Source organism: Paramormyrops kingsleyae, chromosome 14 (assembly GCF_048594095.1).
Source record: "Paramormyrops kingsleyae isolate MSU_618 chromosome 14, PKINGS_0.4, whole genome shotgun sequence".
NCBI lineage: Eukaryota > Metazoa > Chordata > Actinopteri > Osteoglossiformes > Mormyridae > Paramormyrops > Paramormyrops kingsleyae.
In genome coordinates this window covers 8,737,622-8,755,997 of record NC_132810.1, presented here as the reverse complement: position 1 = coordinate 8,755,997, position 18,376 = coordinate 8,737,622, and the positions used below count along the sequence as shown (strand labels likewise).

The 18,376-nt window shown below is 47.1% G+C and overlaps 1 protein-coding gene and 1 long non-coding RNA gene across 2 annotated transcripts; one reads left to right on the top strand and one right to left on the bottom strand.

Annotated features, from left to right (window-relative positions):
* Positions 1 to 411: 411 nt before the first annotated feature.
* On the bottom strand, positions 412 to 8,258 carry LOC111838928 (uncharacterized). Its single transcript, XR_002836993.2, has 3 exons — positions 7,965 to 8,258; positions 1,868 to 2,144; positions 412 to 1,626 (listed from the first exon to the last, which is right to left on the bottom strand). It is a non-coding gene; the product is annotated as an uncharacterized lncRNA (long non-coding RNA).
* A 122-nt stretch (positions 8,259 to 8,380) lies between these two features.
* On the top strand, positions 8,381 to 17,210 carry zfyve1 (zinc finger, FYVE domain containing 1). The gene is made up of 11 exons (XM_023802407.2): positions 8,381 to 9,956; positions 10,276 to 10,780; positions 11,041 to 11,255; positions 11,350 to 11,456; positions 11,544 to 11,652; positions 11,738 to 11,835; positions 12,648 to 12,765; positions 14,162 to 14,332; positions 14,618 to 14,798; positions 14,883 to 14,999; positions 15,275 to 17,210. The coding sequence occupies exons 1-11, from the start codon at positions 9,507 to 9,509 to the stop codon at positions 15,505 to 15,507; spliced, it is 2,304 nt and encodes a 767-aa protein (XP_023658175.2). The 5' UTR covers positions 8,381 to 9,506; the 3' UTR covers positions 15,508 to 17,210.
* Positions 17,211 to 18,376: the final 1,166 nt, after the last annotated feature.

Here is an 18,376-nt window from a genome sequence, read left to right as displayed (position 1 = left end):
TATAATGTTTTCTTTAATTTAATGACTAAATGTGAGGAACTGCCCTGACTATTTAGAATAATAGCCATTGTTGAAGATGCATTCAGACTACATCGGTGGGGGTTCAGTGATTTAAGACTGTGGGGGTGGGGGGATTCTATAGGTAAACTTTCAAATGCAGGGCGGAGAGGACGGTCACTGCCTGCAGCACTGCTGTATGTGAGTGGCCGTGGAGGGATGGACCATAGGATCCTTATCCAATCAGAATGCACGTCCCATGGGCGCATCACCGAGGTGGCACCTGGTCTAACACCATCCTCACTGGATTGGCCGGGATACAAATAAAGAAAGAAGAACGCAAAATAGTGACAAGTGAAAATGCAGGGTGTGATTAAAGAGACCTGCATCCATTAATAAAACATGAACCCAATGTAACTTGACTCACAGGGCTTTTAATGTAAAGCATTAGCTCTATACGGGCTTTAGTAACCCTGGCTGCACGTGGAACAGAGAGGGAGGAAGAGAGACACTTTGGGGCCACCTGTGGGGTCCTAAAACAATTATAAGGGGGCCTTGGGATAATGTCCATAGTTATGGAAATGAGATGTAGTGGGGCAGACAGTAATTATTTAAATTCTCACACACATCGTCAAAAAAAAAAGGCTTATAACTTTAAACCTCAATTATTTTTCAGTCAGACATGTGAATTTATGCACTTCCAATTTTTTTTTTGGTTCCATTAAGCAATTAATACCTGACTATAACGTACAAACAAATGCATTGTTCAGTGAGTCATTTCAAATACGACTGGTTCTGGTCTGCTTAGTTTCTGTGGTCTGCTTAGGGCTCAGAATGTAAGATTTCACCAAAGACAGGCTCCAAGCTGCCCGGTAATACTGACAGTGCTGTCCTGTGCTGCCCCCGGGAAATGAACTCGTACACAGTACAGGCTGACTGGTTTGTTTTTTGAATCCACAGCTTGTCAGGTCACGTGTGACACAAAGAGACATGGAGGGAGAGGACTGGGTAGGGCTGCATCACGGCTGGGGTGAAACATTGGGGGGTTTTGCTGCATGGCCCAAAGCAATGAGAGACACATTGTGTCCAACAGACTGGGGAGGCCATAAATTTTGAGAGTGTGTGTGTGTGTGTGTGTGTGTGGGAGGGGGGGCAGGGGGCAGGGAGTGGGGAGGGAGGGAGTGGGAGAAGACTTTTAAATTGGCTGCCTGCTGTCACATTCAGGTGGCAAATTTACACGAGAAAAGCCCTTTAAATAAGGCCTTTGGCCACAGAGGTCTAATTGGATTAAAGGTGGTTCCCATTTATGCTACAGTTCATGGCTTCATACTAATCATGTAGCCAGGTGTCATGTGACATGACGCACTGCCTTCTGCTCACATCATTATTCATGATGCATGAGCTGTAACTGTCTATGACACATAGTTTATCATCAGCAGGTAGATTTCAGCACCAGAGCTAAATAGTCCAGGACCCATAAGGCCTGGGTGAGGTTCGCCTTTGAAACTGTTTGCTCTTCCACTGGCTGCAGAAGCGTAAAATCAGGGAGGTCTTTTGGCAGGTCATGCGGGGAAACCCAGAATGTTCTGCTTGTGTCTGGAGGATGACCAACTCTTGTGTGCCAGGATGCTAAAAGAAGAATGTTGTGAATTATTAAACTGGTCTTCAGTACTACAATAATATTAAAAAAAAATCATCTTCAACTCATTCCTGGCCAGGCCCTTGCGCCAATTCCATACCGAAATGAACAATGGCTGCCCTGTTCAATGCAAGGTGCCATTTAATTAGGGGCTGAGTAACATATCCAGTGCTCAGGCTTGTTTAGCTCAGCTGTTGTAACGGCAAGTGCAGCCTGCTGTCATTTCCTCACCAAGCAGGTCCGACCGGCGCCAGGCCTCCATTCAGACTCCAAAGCCTGTCAGACCAGATGAGCTCATCGGTGACCCCGACGAACCGGTCATCTAAGCTTCCTTCAAAACACTGAGCTGCTGCTCCGGGCCACGAAACGGTTGGCTCCCATCCAAGGGAACCCCGGCTTCCACGAGGGTCCAGATTCTTCTCTTCTCTGTGAGGATGGATGACCACGCAGCAAGTACAAAGGAGACTGCGCTCTTTCGGAGACCAGTGACAGCACAGCCGAATACAGCCTTTGGGAGGAAGCGGATTAAAAACACGTGACGATAAAATGTGACACTTGAATGACGTTTCTGATTTCAGCATTTCCGTAATGTTTTCCTTGCCTGAATACAGGGCGCTCCTGTGAACATGGGGCTTTCCTCTGGTTCATCAGAATAATGCTGAAACTTTAGTCTGTCTGTTCTTCCTGCTTTCAGATTAAAAGCATCCACACCTTCCTCTGAAACACCTGTTTTTGACAGATACCCGGGAATTCCTGCCTTCCTGCTGGTGTTTTCATCAAAAGTAACTCACGTATATTGGTGGATAGTTCAGGTCCAGAAGTAAAAATCCAGTCCATGAGTTTGTTTCAACCAACCAGTTCAGTATACAGAGTCATAGTGACAGGGTACTCAACACGTTGGCTGAAACAAAATCTTGGGTATTAACTTTCTGGACCTGAGTTATCAACCTCTGCTTACTTATTTTTGTTTAGCAGAAACTTTGATTCAATGAAATGTACAGTTGAGAAAGGAGGGTCAACCAGTCCCTGGAGCAACTGGGCCTAAGGGCCTCACTTAAGGGCCAATCATGCAGTAACACTCCCAGGCTTTGACTCACAACACTGAGCCACACACTGCTGTTTGGTAATTGGTTGGAAAAATTTGAGTCATGTACTGTGTTCAAGAGTTTAACAATAGGGTTCCTCTTCAACAGCTTTTTGGTTACAGGTTTATGTCCTCACAGGTAAACAGCTGGTCCTGTGGAAATCCGCTCTGCAACCCTGTGCCGCATGGGGCTGATTTCGGGAATTCAGGCCCCAGCTCAGTCCTGGGGGGTGGAAAAAGACGCTGGGCTCGGCTGGGCCATTTGACAGCTGCGCTCGGCCCAGCGAGGGAAGCCGACCCTTTTGTAAGAGGCTCTTATTCACTGTGCCGCCCCCGTCTTGCTGTTCAACCAGGTTTAAGGAGTCATTCGCAAAAGGAGAGATTAACCTAATAATACTGCTGACCCCCCCCCCTCCCCCACCCCCCCCAGGCCATTGTGTCCTGCCTTTGACAGCTAATTTGGCAGACATGGAATAAAACCTGGTGTTCAGAGCCACGGCCATATTCACAAAGAATGAAAGAAAGTTACACTTCGCAAACGCAGCAGGAAACAGATGCCCACACACCTCCCAGGAGAAGTATGGCAAAAATCCTGCCCCCAGATCTTTTTAGATAACACACCGTTTGGATCCTTTTGTAGCTGGAAGCTGGTGATGTCAGCCTGGGTACATCTCAAGCCTCTTTTAAAGGTCACAGGTAAGGTGTGGCTTTCATTGTAGGACAACGAATTCGTCCCTAGAGTTAAATACCACCAGATGGGCAACCATAAAATTTAAACCTTTGCTCAGTCCAAGTACAGTGCCCTCCGCAATTATTTGCCACCCTTTGTCAAGATTTGTAAATGGTTAGTAGCTTCATCTCACACTGAGAAAATGAGAAAAATCCGTTGAAATAAAAAAAGAAATAATTATTTTCAACAAAAACACATGTGCCACAATTATTGGAACCCCAGCATGTAATAGAACCTCCCTTTGCCAGTGTAACAGCACTGAGTCTCCTATAGCGTTTGATATGGTTGGGGAATACCAAGCAGGGCATCTGAGTCCATTTCTCTTTACAGAATCTCTCCAGATCATCTGGGCTGCTAGGCCCCTGGATTCTTCTCAGTTTTTCAGTGTGAGATGAAGCTACTTCACCAAAAGGTGGATTTTTTTCCAAACCTTTTAACAAATCTTCACAAGGGGTGCTAATAATAGATTCATAATTTATGGTATGCGTGGTGTTCATTTATCTACAGCATAGTGAAAGAAGAATCTATTATGTCCTCTGGTTTGTAAATACAGTGACAGACCTTTTCAAAATTTCAAGTCCCAGTCAACAACCAGGTGAGACAACTATTCAAGTATCTTAAGATATTTAAGCCCAGAAATCCGCCATCTTCCCAGCTGTCTGGGTGAAGGATGTCTGTGACTCAGCATCTGTTTTCCTGAGATGATTCATGAAGGTCGCCTTTCCAAACGCGACAGCACAAGTACCGTCAGCTGCAGGTGAGCAACAGCAGCTGAGCCTTAGGTCGCCGCCTGCTCGAAATGTGGGACAATACCCCAAGTGAGCTCCAGGGGACGCCACCTTCACCGAAACCATTTGCCGGACATAAATACAGTAGTATGATTCTAATAAGTATGATGTCACAGATCCTAAACTTTTACACCCTAAAGTCACATAAACTGATTAGGAAGTTAAGTCAGAAACTATAGATACTGGATGATAATGTAAGATGAACCAGTGCATGCTACAACTGTGACAACCTTTCTGGGTCTTGTATGGCATATTCAAGGAGGATAGATACGTATACCATCACATACTGGGTTACTGGAGCTACCTGTCTGGAGACTGGGTGGGGAAAGGTAGTTGTTTGTTCTCCTTAACAGACCCACCCACAAACACAGGTTCAAAGAGTTTGTTTGTAAAGGATTGAAAATCGATCTGTTCCAGTTGTCGGGGATGGGATTCCAACAGGAAGCCTAGGTGTGGACAGAGCCTGCCTGCCCGCCTGCCCACCGCAACTGATGAGGGCCTCTGGGATCAAAGGATTATGGGAAGAAAAAAAACAAGCCATACCAGACAAAACCCCAGCAGGCAGGTGACCTCCGACTACAGCGAGAGAGAGAAAGAGAAACAGAGACACCTGTCAGCGTACAGCAATCGCCCATCACATGGGAGAAGGCGTTATCGAAAGCCCTGAGCCAAAATTCAAACACAACACAACTGACGGTAATTTAGGCTACAGACCAATAAGAGGGGAGGGCTGTCTGTGTAGGTGGAGTTTCGGGAAGCCTTTTGTTCCTAAGGAGGTTAGGGCAAGTCAAAAACCATGGCTATTAAAAAAAAAAAAAAGAACATAGCGTAGCTTTGCAAGGCAGGGGAAGATAAAAGGCTTTTGTGTGAACTTTTGAGTGGCTACCAATGAGCGGAGTGCAAGGCACAGTACTGTAATTTGAATTATTATTAGACTCTGTAACATAATAATTCTCTGGCTGTCATTAGCACATAGCCCAGAGCAGAGTAGCACTGCTGCTCCAGAAATTCAGAGGCAGGATTGAAAGTGGTGGCCCCTCAGGTCTAGGGGTGGGGGGGGGGAGGGGGCAGGAGGGTGCTATAGCTTTAGCTCTTCTGTCATCCCTTATAAATGTCACACTTTTTCACTTCAGGCACTGTGTGGGCACTGGTGTAGGGTGGGTGTATCATCTCCCCCGCCCACCTTCCCTGCCCCCATCCTGAGAAGCAAGTTGGGGGGAGACTCCCGGCTTAGAGGGGCGGTTTCCTGCTGAAGACACTCAGCGGGAAACCCTCAGCCTTGCGGCTCCGTCCCCAATCCATCAATCTGTCCCCTTCCAGGGGTGGTGGCTTCTGTTATGGAGGATAAACTGCTACATGACACACATTTTCTGTTATTACAGGAATATGTGTTTATGCTACACATGGAGACCCCCAGGGCCAAACCATTATCACTTCTCACACGGATGGATCGAATGAGACAGATTAAGGTGAGGTGGAAATGGCCAGACTGAAGCCAATTAACGCTCTAAACCTGTGTTTCCCAGTCCGGGCCTCGGGGACCCATAGCCGGTCCATGTTTTTGCTCCCTCCTAGCTCCCTGTAGGGAGTTGGGAGGGAGCAAAAACATGCACTGTCTGGCAAGAAGCTCAGAGGGAGCAAAAACGTGGACAAGCTGTGGGTCCCTGACGACTGGTTTGGGAGACACTGCTCTAAACAAACAGACATCACAGATAAAAAGTGTATTATCTATCTTTAAAGGGTGTGTGTGTGGCGGGGGGGTGGGGGTTTATGATCTCTGTTTATAAGGGATGAGGTGTGGGTCAGGACACTCCCGAGTTCACACCTCAGGCCCAGTTCCTGGCTGTTTCACACCCGCTGGTAGAACCGTTAACCTGCTGGGGGCCCTCGCCACCACCCCGACGTGCTGACCAAAACAGAGCCGTGAAATTTCTCTCCCTGCTCCCTCCGGGGCCTCGCACCCCAGGGACATACAAATGGTGACCCACATGGAGGGAAAAACGCAGGCAGGGAAGTGGTAGGACTTTGGCCCACTTGATTAGCAAGTTAAACTGCTTCTGCCTGGTAGATAGTCATGAAATCTGCGAGAAGGAAATCTCAGGTAGTGTTACATAGCAAAATGGGACTTTTGCTTTCACTTGCTAAAGATAGTTATATGCAATAAATTCATATCAAACAAAACAATGAATGCCAGTTAGACTCTAGTTTGCAAGACACCTGGTACTATAGGATTGGGTAATAATGTGTCAGTAAAGAAGACTTTAATAGGTACTTGTCAAAGCAATAATGAGATGGATAGTGAGAGAAAACATAGCTGTTTCAACTTAACAGGGCTATGAAAACCATAGAAAATGTGATGAAGCCAACTGGGGAAGAGCTCTCGCTGTGTGTCGGCGAGGTGGCCTGCAGCTATTCAGTAACATACGAAAAAGAGAGAGCACCGACAGAGTCCCTTTTTCTTAAGAGTACAGGCAGAATGATGCACAATGGAACTAGTGCTTCTTACTTTGGTAACCGGGCAGGTATTTCAGAATGAAGAGGGTAGATAAAACATATGGCTTCCAGTTTTGTGCTACAGATAGAGGTCTCAGAAAAATGTATAAACTTACCGTGCATAGAGCTATTCTCTCCAGAAGAATCTGGAGATAATCTGATTATACTCACACCGAGGTTTGCTTTAAAGGGTCATGGATCATATTAGGTAAATATTCTCACATGGCATAATGAGTGTACATAGGAAAATAATTATGGGAAAGACTGAACTGTTGTTCCTCGTCTGATCTCCCTTTTCAAAACCTTCGGAAACAGGTTTGCCAGGTTAAGCGAACCTTTGACAGGAATAAGATTTTAATCTTCCTTGAAGAGCACTTGCAGTTTCTGTCAAGTACAGGTTCTCAACATTGGTCAGGGTGATATATATATATATATATATATATATATATATATATATATATATATGTGTGTGTGTGTGTGTGTGTGCGTGTGTGTTCCATAAATGAATAGTTAAAGTTGACATGTCCTTATAGTGTTATAGTTTAATTATAGTTGCATTGCATTTCTTATGTTACCGTTTTCTTTCTTTAGTCCGTCATTCAGAAAATGAAAAAAATGTACTTCATTTAATTAAGCATGAGCAGCATATGAGAATTCAGCGACTGACTAATGAGTAGATGTGACCATTTCTGACAAACCGATCGCTGCTTTCTAACAGCCATTCATGGCTGGAACGAAACCTGGCAAAGTCCCGAGGACCAGATTTAAACGAATCTGAAGTTCTCTGAACCTACGAAAAGTCTGATATTTAGTGCCCCCTACTGGCGCAAAATATATGATCTATATGTGAAACAGCCCTCCAAATAAAAAAAAATCGAATAGATATAAGTACCGTGAGATTATAAGGGCAGTTCATTTTACGTTAAGACCATCTTTTAAAGAGAAGTTTAAGAGGGGAATATAAATGAAAGCACTAACTGGGAAATTGAAACACGCTTCTATGGGCAAAATACTTCATTCGTTGAGGAAAAAAGGGCTAGCACCTAATGGAAAAAAATGATTGCCGTCTTAACACCATTTACTTTTATTATTTTCTTAACCAAACTGTGTTGTAAAACATTTTGTCTGATACTGTATTTTTCACATACATAATGACTGTGGAAATTCAAAATATGAAAAGGTGTGGGGATATTATAAAATCACTTTAAGATAAAAAAAAATGAAGGAACTTACGTTTTTTTTCGGTACATTTCTAATTTTTAAAATATCGCTGTAGAGAAGGCGTAGTTTGCCGCATTAAGTTAAAGTTTACAGTATACGGCATATAAACTGCTAAATCTTTTTTAAATTCAAAACAACGTCAAAATCCAAGATGACCAATGGGACTTGTAGTCCGCAGCAACTCGAGTAACAAAGAAGGAAAAACGCTGCAAAATATTAACATTTAATGACTACATTCTCCCTGTTACTATATACTCCCCATTCAGATGCGTGTCTACATGTTCTCATTAATATAGACGTGAAGTAATTACGCTTTCCCTGTGCTTAAATGTTTTCCACATAAAGAAAGGGTTAGCGTTATCACCTATACACACGATTTACACTGCATTACCCAGAATGCAACAGTAGACACACCATTGTGACATTTGACCTGTGACTGAAAATACCCTGATCAGCTGATCTGACCTGGCAACAACATTCTGGGAGGTCTATCAGGGAGGGGAACTCAGCTAACAAAAAACAATGCCTTCGCTACACAAAGCCGCACTTTACTGAAAAGCTCGACTTTTTGAAACTCCTGAGACGGTGATGAAGTTTTAACTGTTGGCAAGAGAGACGTGTCTCTGTTGTTAACGTGCCGGTAGCTAGCTAGGATTACTGAGTCACTATCCAGTTTTATAGAGCGACTCTGTTTTTGTTGTGGGGTAAACATTGATTTCTGTGTTCGTGACAGTATTATTCAATACACACCGGTTCCGTCTTTTTTAAACGCTAATCTTGTAAATTGAACGTAAACCGCACGATTTGCTTGTTTAATCGCACATTAAGGGCAATTCGATCTCCTGGAAGTGTCATTGGTGTGTCTGTTTTTTCATCGTAGTTAGTCTCACGTATGGTTTTTAGTCTATTGGGCTTGTTTCAGGTATGTTTTTTTACCTTGCCAATTTAGGAAATTATTGAAGTTTTTAAATGTCATGTTTACAGAGGTCCCTCCAGAGGCAAGTGAACCAGTCGCGTTCATTGGGAAGGTTTCGTTATTCTGGCTGTTTGTTTTGATGTTGTCTAAGTTTAGTTTTTTAAGACAAAGTTTTATTTAAATGACATTAGACATTTAACGTAAACGGAAATTGCAGTCATACCACCTGGTCGATTCATGTCATTCTTTTGTTGTCGATGCAAGGGCATTATTGGTGTTTGCACTAAATCATAATATCAGTGTTTAACTCACGTTTGCATTTCATTGCCTGAATAACTGTTTCAACTTGAAGTTTTGCGAAGGGAAATAATGTTATATTGTTAAGGGGTCTTGCCAAGTCAGGTGTCTGAAATTTGAAAGCTAGGAGTCAAATTTATTTAAACGGGTAGCGTATAAAATCAACACTGTACACATAAAGATCAAAAAACAAAGCATTTGAAATAGCTTTAAAATAAATGTGTATATGTATATTTAAATAGATTGCAATAGTGAAGAATATACTTGTAGATATAATTATATTTAATCATTTGGGGTCACGGCCCATATACTAAGGTGTATCATTTCAATACTGAGCAATAATGAGTGGCCAAGGTCCTGGAGTCGGTGGCAGCCTGGTTTGCCAGGAGAGCTATGCCTGCGGGGGCTCCGAGGAGGCGGCGTTCGAGTGCGACGAGTGCAAGAGCCTGCAGTGCGCCCGCTGCGAGATGGAGCTCCACCGGCAGGAGCGCCTGAAGAACCACGAGCGCACCCGCGTCGCGCCGGGCCACGTGCCTTTCTGCGACTCCTGCAAGGGGGAGGCTGGTGGCCGACACCGGGCGGCTGTTCGCTGCCAGGGCTGCAAGATCAACCTGTGCCTGGACTGCCAGAAGCGGACGCACAGCGGTGTGAACAAACGCAAGCACCCGCTCGCCTCCTACCCCCCGCCCAAAGCGGTGGACGCCGGCGTCAGCGAGGCCGAGGTCCTGAGGGCTCAGCTGCTGGACAAAGTCAGGAGCTTCCTGCTGGTGGATGAGAATGAGGAAATGCAGGTGAGTTTGGATCGGGGGTTGTAGAGTTACTGCTTCCCCTCGATTTAAATCAGCACACCGTTCTCTGGCTGGCAATACAGGCCGGCGACAGTCCCTGGACAACACCTGTCTTTCCCTCTTCTACCAGTCAGTAATGATGAGTCTATTTGTGTGGCTAAAAGCCCACCCACGACGAAGGTTGAAAGAGCTCAATAAGCTATCAGTAGCCTTTTGCCATATTAGACCGCAGAATCTCTGTTCGACCATCAGTTTTTTCATTTCCTAATTGTCTGCGGGCTGTTTTGTTGAATAAATTTATACCAAGCTGGTCCCCGGTCAGGTGAAGGACGAAGACGAGTTTGTGAGAAAGCTGGACTGCCCCCCTGACCAGCTGCTCAAGGTGGTGTCCATCTTCGGGAACACGGGGGAGGGCAAGTCCCACACCTTGAACCACACCTTCTTCCTGGGCCGTGAGGTCTTCAAGACTTCAGCCACCCAAGAGTCCTGCACGGTGGGCGTGTGGGCGGCGCTGGACCCCATCCACAAGGTGGTGGTCATCGACACGGAGGGCCTGCTGGGGGCGGGCTCCCATCAAGGCCAGCGCACGCGGCTCCTCCTGAAGGTGCTGGCCATTTCCGACATCGTCATCTACCGCACCCATGCCGACCGGCTGCACGACGATCTCTTCAAGTTCCTGGGTGACGCCTCCGACGCGTACCTGAAGCACTTCACCAAAGAGCTGAAGGCCACAACGGCGCGATGCGGCCTCGACGTCCCTCTGTCTACGCTGGGCCCTGCTGTCATCATCTTCCACGAGACTGTCCACACCAAGCTCCTGGGCTCAGGTCAGCAGAGTCTCCTCCCTCTGCAGAAACGAATTCCAGCTTCCAGTTTAACTGATTAATTAATAATGGCTCTTTGGTGTCTTTTTGGGGCTTTGATTTATGAATATTGTACTTTCCTGCCAGATGTACAAAGACATTATTGTTTACTAATGAGTGTGTATGTTGTGGCTTTGAAAGCTGAACTTGGCCTACTATTGGTTCGTGTATCTGGCACTCATCTATACATGCCCCTCCCCTTTGCCCCTCTCACCTTTAAATAGACAAGCCAGGGGAGACGGCAGAGAGGCTCCTGCAGGAGCGCTTCCGGAAGCTAGGCCGCTTCCCAGAGGCCTTCAGCTCCGTGCGCTACTGCGGCACTCGCACCTACAACCCGCCCACTGACTTCAGCGGCCTGCTGCGCAGCCTGGAGCAGCAGCTGGACAACAGCACCACACGGTCCCCCCGCTCACCGCTGGTCGTGTTTAAGGCCCTGCAGGTTTGTGATGGGCCACCACCCACCTGGTGCCCGCTGGCTGTCTGGGCGTGACGCCATAACCCAACTGCCCGGGGAACCTTCCCCCTCTCCGCAGGCCCTGAGTGAGCGCTTCAGCGGCGAGATCCCGGACGAGCACCAGGCCCTCAGCTCCTTCTTCCCAGATGAGTACTTCACCTGCTCCAGCCTGTGCCTCAGCTGCGGGTGGGTGCGGCCTCTGGGTGGGGAGGGCGGGGAGCCGTAGTGTAGGCGTTTGATGGATCACACCTACCTCGCCTGTCTGTGCTCCAGGTCCGGCTGCCGAAACAGTATGAACCACCTGAGGGAGGGTGTAAGCCATGAGGCCAAGCACCGCTGCCGCTACTCAGCCCACTACGACAACCGCGTTTACACCTGCAAGGTAGACCCCCCTCCCCCCATTATATCCCAGGCCTGTCCCATGCGCTGCCTGCTCCAGCCTCACCGCACTACCCTCCCATCTGCAGGCGTGCTACGAGGGGGGCATGGAGGTGATCGTGGTGCCCAAGACGTCCGCATCCTCAGACTCGCCTTGGCTCGGCCTGGCCCGATACGCATGGTCAGGGTAAGGACTTCATTTGAGCTGCCGGAATTAAACACATGGGCCTGTAACATGAAGGTTGTTGGTTCAAAGCACAGCTATATAAATGTTTGAAAATCACTTCAGGCCAGCAGCTAGACACCAAGGTGGCAATATGGACTTGGCAGTACGCAGTGATGCACCAATGTGGAACTTTTAACCCCAACACTGATAATCTCTATAGGTTCATTGAATATTACTAATATGCAGTGAGTAGTGAAGTCTGGGTAGTGGGGGTGGGTGGGATTTGCCAGTGCGGGTTCCAGTGGGCTGGTTCTTTGAAACCTATTTAAGTGGTGAATGAACTGATGAAATCCCTCGTCCTCCACCCTGGAAAATGGCTGATAGTCCAGTGCAGTCACATCCGTTATTTTAGTTTGGCTCTGGTTCGGCTAACTTTGAATATTAACTAAAGTCTAAATATCAGTCAGCAATATTGACCTAGATCGACACAGCAGACAAATTCTGATGTCTTGATTTTTAACAAGTATTGGTCGATACCAGTATGTTCAACCAATATTGCCTGCATCTCTAGTGGGAATTAATAGTCAGGGTACAGATTAATGCAGGTGATTTCTAGCTGGTTATAAGCCCATGGGTGTTTCATACTTGCTTATGTATTTCAGATCTACAGAGCTTTACCCAAAGCATTAGCTGTATGTTGTTGTATTTCACCCTTACCAGTTAATCCCTTAGTTATTTAACGTGACTGCCCAGCTTGGCCACGCCCCCCTCCAGAAGCCATTCCAGTTGGCTAAACCAAGGCTCATCCCGCCTCTCTCTGGGTGTGTCTTTAGGTATGTGATCGAGTGTCCGAACTGTGACGTCATCTACCGCAGCCGCCAGTACTGGTATGGGAACCAGGACCCCGTGGACACTGTGGTCCGCACCGAGATCCGCCATGTGTGGCCTGGGGTAAGAGAACCCCCCCCCCCCCCATTTCCTCCCACAATATGTGTCTGTTTAATGTTCAGTCAGAAACTGCATCTCTGCTGGCTGGCTGGGCATGTGAAGGGTTAGTGTCATCTGGAAGGGGGGCCTTGGTACCCTGTCCCCTGTGCCAGTGCTGGGGGTCAGGAGCCTGGGGGAGGGGGGGGGGGGGGTTGCCTTCATGTTTTTCAAACTTGCACTTGTCTCTGAAGTCACATTGAGTGAGTGGGGAGGCAGAATGGGAGCCATTTTGTGTGGGGTGGGGGACAGGAAGGAAGTGATGTGTAAATGTCACCACAGCACAGATACTGGGGGCCGCTTGCCGTCAACGAGTGTCTGTTTTATATTGATTTATAATCGCATATCAGATAGATAGCCAACCTTTATTAGTCTCTGAGCAGAAATGATGGGTTATAGAGTGCTGTTATGGATTATGGTGGTTCTGCTGATGATAAAACAGTTCCTGGTTATACGAGATGGCAAACCTGAGTGCTGTACACCTGTACAATGCATGGAGGAATAAAAAGTAACACAATCAGTAAAACAAGCTCAGTATGTTGAGAACAAATCAATAATACTGAAGTGGCAGAAGCTGTAAAATCTGTCTGCTCGTATTTACTAAGGGCAGCATGGCGGCTCAGTGGAGAACAGTGATGGTTCACACTTCCAGGATTGAGGGTTGAATTCTGCTTTTGGCTGTCTGCCTCTGTCTGATTATTTTGTTTGTTTGTTTGTTTGTTGTGCCCTGTGCTGCCTGAGATGGGCTCCAGGCACCTCTGTGACCCTGACCAGGATAAGCCATTCATGGAAGGGTGCATTTGTTTTTTTTGTGAACAAATTTTTATTCATTTTTAAATTATGCAAGGAAGAAAACACAAGAAGTAGGGAACATACAGACAAGACTGTCCCTGTTCCCCAACCACTAACTCTTACGGCAGACCCTCAGAAATTAGCTAATAGATTACAATAATTTATTAATTAATTGGTAGATAGTGTGTAAATACATCTGCTGATGCTTCTGGACACATCATCCGTGTGCACACACACACACACACATATATATATGTATATATGTAATATGTCATAATTAATGAGTACTTACATAACGGAGGGAACAAATAAATTTTAAAAAGGGTGCATTTTTTAACATTTCATGCCAATAAAAGGTTTGCAGAAAGATACGGAGCCCCATATCGGTCTGTCTTCTGTGTTGGGTTTGTGGTTATGACGGCGTACCTGGCTGGTCATCTTGACCCGTTTTCTGGCTTTGACACCATATTCGACGAGTCCCCTGAAACATCTAGTCATGTGATTAGACGTCGGATAAGCCCTCCGGTGACGTGATTAAGAGCCCAGCAAGGGCACCTTCCCACCTTTGCAGTCTGACGGCTTCCTGAAGGACAACAGCAACGCGGCCCAGCGCCTCCTGGACGGGGTGAACTTCATGGCGCAGTCTGTGTCCGAGCTGAGCGTCAAGCCTGCCAAGGCCGTCACCTCCTGGCTCACCGACCAGATTGCACCAGCCTACTGGAAGCCAAACTCGCTCATCCTGGTGAGCAGAGGATTTTTTTTTACTGTCCGTGGCTTGTTTATATCCCCTGTCCTATAGTCCCAACAGTGTATTTGCAGTTAAGGAATGTCACTGCACTGGCAGCAGCCTAGACAGCTTATATATTTTTTTCACTGCATTCTTTAAAAGGCGCTTAAAGCAGCACCAAACTTTTAATTAGGTCCTCAACTGCCGCGCCCCCTTAACTCTGATGAGATATTGCGCAGGATTGGCTGGTGAGGGGAGCTGTCAGTGATTCCCCATCCCCGTTCTGCTTTCGTGTGACAGACGTGCCACAAATGCAGCAGCGTCTTCCAGGAGAATGACACGAAGCACCACTGCCGTGCCTGTGGCGAAGGCTTCTGCGGCGAATGCTCCTCCAAGAGCCGGCCGGTGCCCGAACGCGGCTGGGGCCTGGCGCCCGTCCGTGTTTGCGACGCCTGCTTTGAGCAGCGCGGCGTGCGGCCAGGTAACACCCTCTCAGGTCTTTTCATATATATATATATTTTTTACTTTTGTCTGCTACGGTCGTATTTGGTTGCATCTCGCGCAGAGCTGCTGGATTTGGACCTGGAGGAAGAGGAGGGCGGGACGGTGATAGCTAGGAAGGTGGGCGAGGCAGTGCAGAGCACGCTGGGAGCTGTGGTCACCGCCATCGACATCCCTCTGGGTGTGTAGTGATGCGTACCACCTTTCTGTGTTTAGCTAGTACAGAGGATACTTCCCTGCTAGCTGTTTATTTTATTATCTAACAATGCATCTCTCAAACGTAATATTACAGGTTCATTTTGCTGCCCCCTGGTGGTTGTTTGAAGATATTCATTGTTTTTTTTTTTTTTACCTTGTATGAAGTTGCAAAAACAGTGAGGTGTTTGTAGATATTTTAGAGTCCCGCAGCATAGAGATGACCCTGTGATGTCACGTCCATATTTTAACCCACCCCAGGCCTGATGAAGGACGCTGCCCGGCCTGCCTACTGGGTCCCAGACCAGGACATCCTGTGCTGTTACTACTGCCAGTGTGAGTTCAGCACCAAGCTGTCCAAACACCACTGCCGGGCGTGTGGCCAGGGCGTGTGCGATGACTGCTCACCCCAGCGTCGCCCTGTACCTTCTCGGGGCTGGGACCACCCTGTCCGGGTCTGTACTAACTGTAGCCAGAACCCTGGGGACCTTTAGCAGGGCTGGCTTTTGGTCTCGCAAGTCCCCCGTCAGCCCCTATAGCTGGGATGCCTCCACCAGTCGAGGGGCAGCCATGTTCCCAGGACATAGAATCTCTTTTTCTTTTTTTTTTTTTGTGTTTTTCTTACGCACTCTGTAGTGCGAGAGGCACTCTGTTCTCCACACGTCTCCCACAGCACGGGGGAACCGGAGTAGAGTACAAAGTGAAACCTCAAAGGTCTCCATTTCCACCTCAGGCACCCCAGACCTTAACTCACACGCTTCCCTTTTTTTATCAACGTTTCTATCCCAGGAGGAGTACTTTGTAAACGCGAACACCAAGGGCGTGGATCTGGATGGCTCTGCACATGGGCGTCTCGTGTTCCGGGGTCAGCGGCTTCCAGGCAAAGCATAAAGCCATTCCTTCACAGGGACATGAGGATGTGACGAGGTCACCCAGCTCACGCAGCCTCCATGGAGGTTACATTTACACTGACCTAAATGTTTACCTGAGCTGACTTAGCCATAGGCACGCAAGTACTAGATCGGGTCAAAATACTTTGATTCACAGCGTGCAGAGAGCGCATCCACCAAATGCAGAAGCAGAAGTCTTTATGCTGGATCTTGTTGTTAGAGTTTGGTCCTTTTGTTCACACAATCACTTCTAATCAGTAGATCTGTTCCAACACTTTTACCAGGGTCTTCCTGAAATGCTAAGTGTGAATCCGTGAAGTGACCAGGGGGGTGTTCCACGATGCAGGATTTCTCAGTTAACTGGGTTAACTTAAGCTATCGTGACTTCTAGCTTACGTTAAGCCAGCTAACTGAGAAATCCTGCTGCGTGGAACTCCTCCCGGTTGTGTAATGGTTTTGTGGCTTTGATTAAGGCTGAAGGAACTAATGTTGTTTTCTGAGGGGTGGGGATCAGGTTCTTTTTCGATTTCCCATCAAGCCTCGTCAGTCTGGGCATACTGGAAGTGCCCGGCCTGTCTAGCAAGCTGCGGAGGTAAGCAGTCTCAGTCACCGGTGCAGCTGTTGCGCCTGTTACTTGACTGTGATGGGGTTGTCAGGGAATACGGGTCCTCGTGTGCCTGGAGTAGTTACATTTCTTCCCCCATGTTCTTCGCTGTGTGTTCGTTCCGTGACCTCCAGAGGAATGTGCCTGCATGTGTCCAGGCGGGCGGATGTTTACGTGAGCTTCTAGATTCATTCCATCGTCATGGGTGTTGCCGTTTATTAAGCTCTGACCACAGTGTTCGCATATGAGGTTCAATACATTTTAGGGACAGGTAGGTAGGCCACGACCACTTCAAACCCACTTCCATATTTCTGTGTCATAGTTGGTTTTTAGGGAAGGGGTGTGGTGAAACTGTAGGATTATTCTAAAAGAAGTGCGGTTCGGGTATCTTTGGTTGAGGGGAGATAGTCTGACACAGGTGACCTGTGAAAAGTCATGGTGGGCCCTGGGACTGCTGGTGGCAGTTCATGATTGGTCGCCTCGCTTGTGTTCACATGCCCCACTCAGCATGCGTCCTGTTCGATCACCCCCAACCACCTCTGCCTCCACCGCACTGCAGTTGGGTGAGGCCGTGGGTGGGAGCTGAGACGACCAATCACAGGCTGACCCTGACAGTTATGAACAAGGGGCGGAGCTATGGAGCACCGAACATCAAGTTTTATGTGTCATGTATGCTAATATATTAAAACTTTTAAACATTTAATGTGTGGGTGTGTCCTTTGAACAATTTCATATTTTTATATTCTCTGTAATACAAATTTGGATCAATGCACAGAAGTCTAGACAGGACTCCTCAACAAACACTACCTCCACTAGGGGGTGTCACTTTTGCACCTTGGTCATCGCTATCCCAGAGAGTCACAGATGGAATACTTGAGCTTGAGTAGTTAGTTTAGTGAGGATGGCACATGAAAACTGCTTTAACCATGTGCAGTTTTTGACCCCCCCCCCCCCCGATTTCACTTGGCTTTTTAAGGTCCCTAGTTCATGCTTGTTGCAGTATTTTTCTAAACATTTTTTTTGGCCACAGTAGGTTACATAATTCTGTCGGGTAGTTATTCCTTATTCCTTGCATGAGAGCTTGTTACTATCTGGACTAATAAGGTTTTCTTTTTGGAAATCCTATCAAAACACTGTTTATTGTTTTCAAGAAGACAAATTTAAGATTTTTTTTTTTTCCTCTTCCGTTTACAGTGGCAAAATCTGGAGCGTGTAAAAAGACTCGGTCTTGCCCAGAGGGAAGGTCCCAGCTGTGAGTTTCTTTTGCCTTAACAAACTTGTCTGTGGGGGGGGGGCCCTTTCATAATCAGCGTATGCGATTCAACTCTGGTTCCGTCTCTGCAGACACTTAGCAACCAAAGAAATAGCTAACAGCTTGGAACCGCTGTCGAAGACAGATTAATGAAGATGAATAAAAACACTGTTTAAGGTGGTTTGTGATTCATGATGGCCGCAAGCCGCCCTTCCAGCTCATGTAGACTCTCATAACCTGTGGCTGTCCAGTTCCTGCTCTGCTCCAATAACTGCCGCTCTAGCCCCCAGGGACCTGACCCACAGTTCTGCTCCAGAAGCTTCTATCGTATTCCCCAGTAATTCATCCCCCCCTCCTCCTGTAGGGTGCTGAGATAATGAAGCACAAGTGCTCTGACTTTCCCTCCCTTTCCTGTTATTGGGCCCTAGAGCGTTGAAATAATGGCTGATTTAGTCAACGAGCTGCACAAGAGCATTTAGACTAAATTCTCCTTCAGCGTGCTGTCTCCACTCCTCTGGGTTTATAGGGTCCAAGCAGCTGCAAGACCAGCCTCTAAATAGCTGCCTGTTATCTCAAAGATGGGCTCAAAGTCATGGGTGGACCTTACTAACCATACC

Bases quoted from the DNA above. Each gene is read 5' to 3' on its own strand.
- zfyve1 (XM_023802407.2), top strand. From the start codon at position 9,507: ATGAGTGGCCAAGGTCCTGGAGTCGGTGGCAGCCTGGTTTGCCAGGAG. The intron at 11,457-11,543 runs GTGGGTGCGGCC...TCTGTGCTCCAG, and splicing joins AGCCTGTGCCTCAGCTGCGG to GTCCGGCTGCCGAAACAGTA. The intron at 12,766-14,161 runs GTAAGAGAACCC...CCACCTTTGCAG, and splicing joins TCCGCCATGTGTGGCCTGGG to TCTGACGGCTTCCTGAAGGA.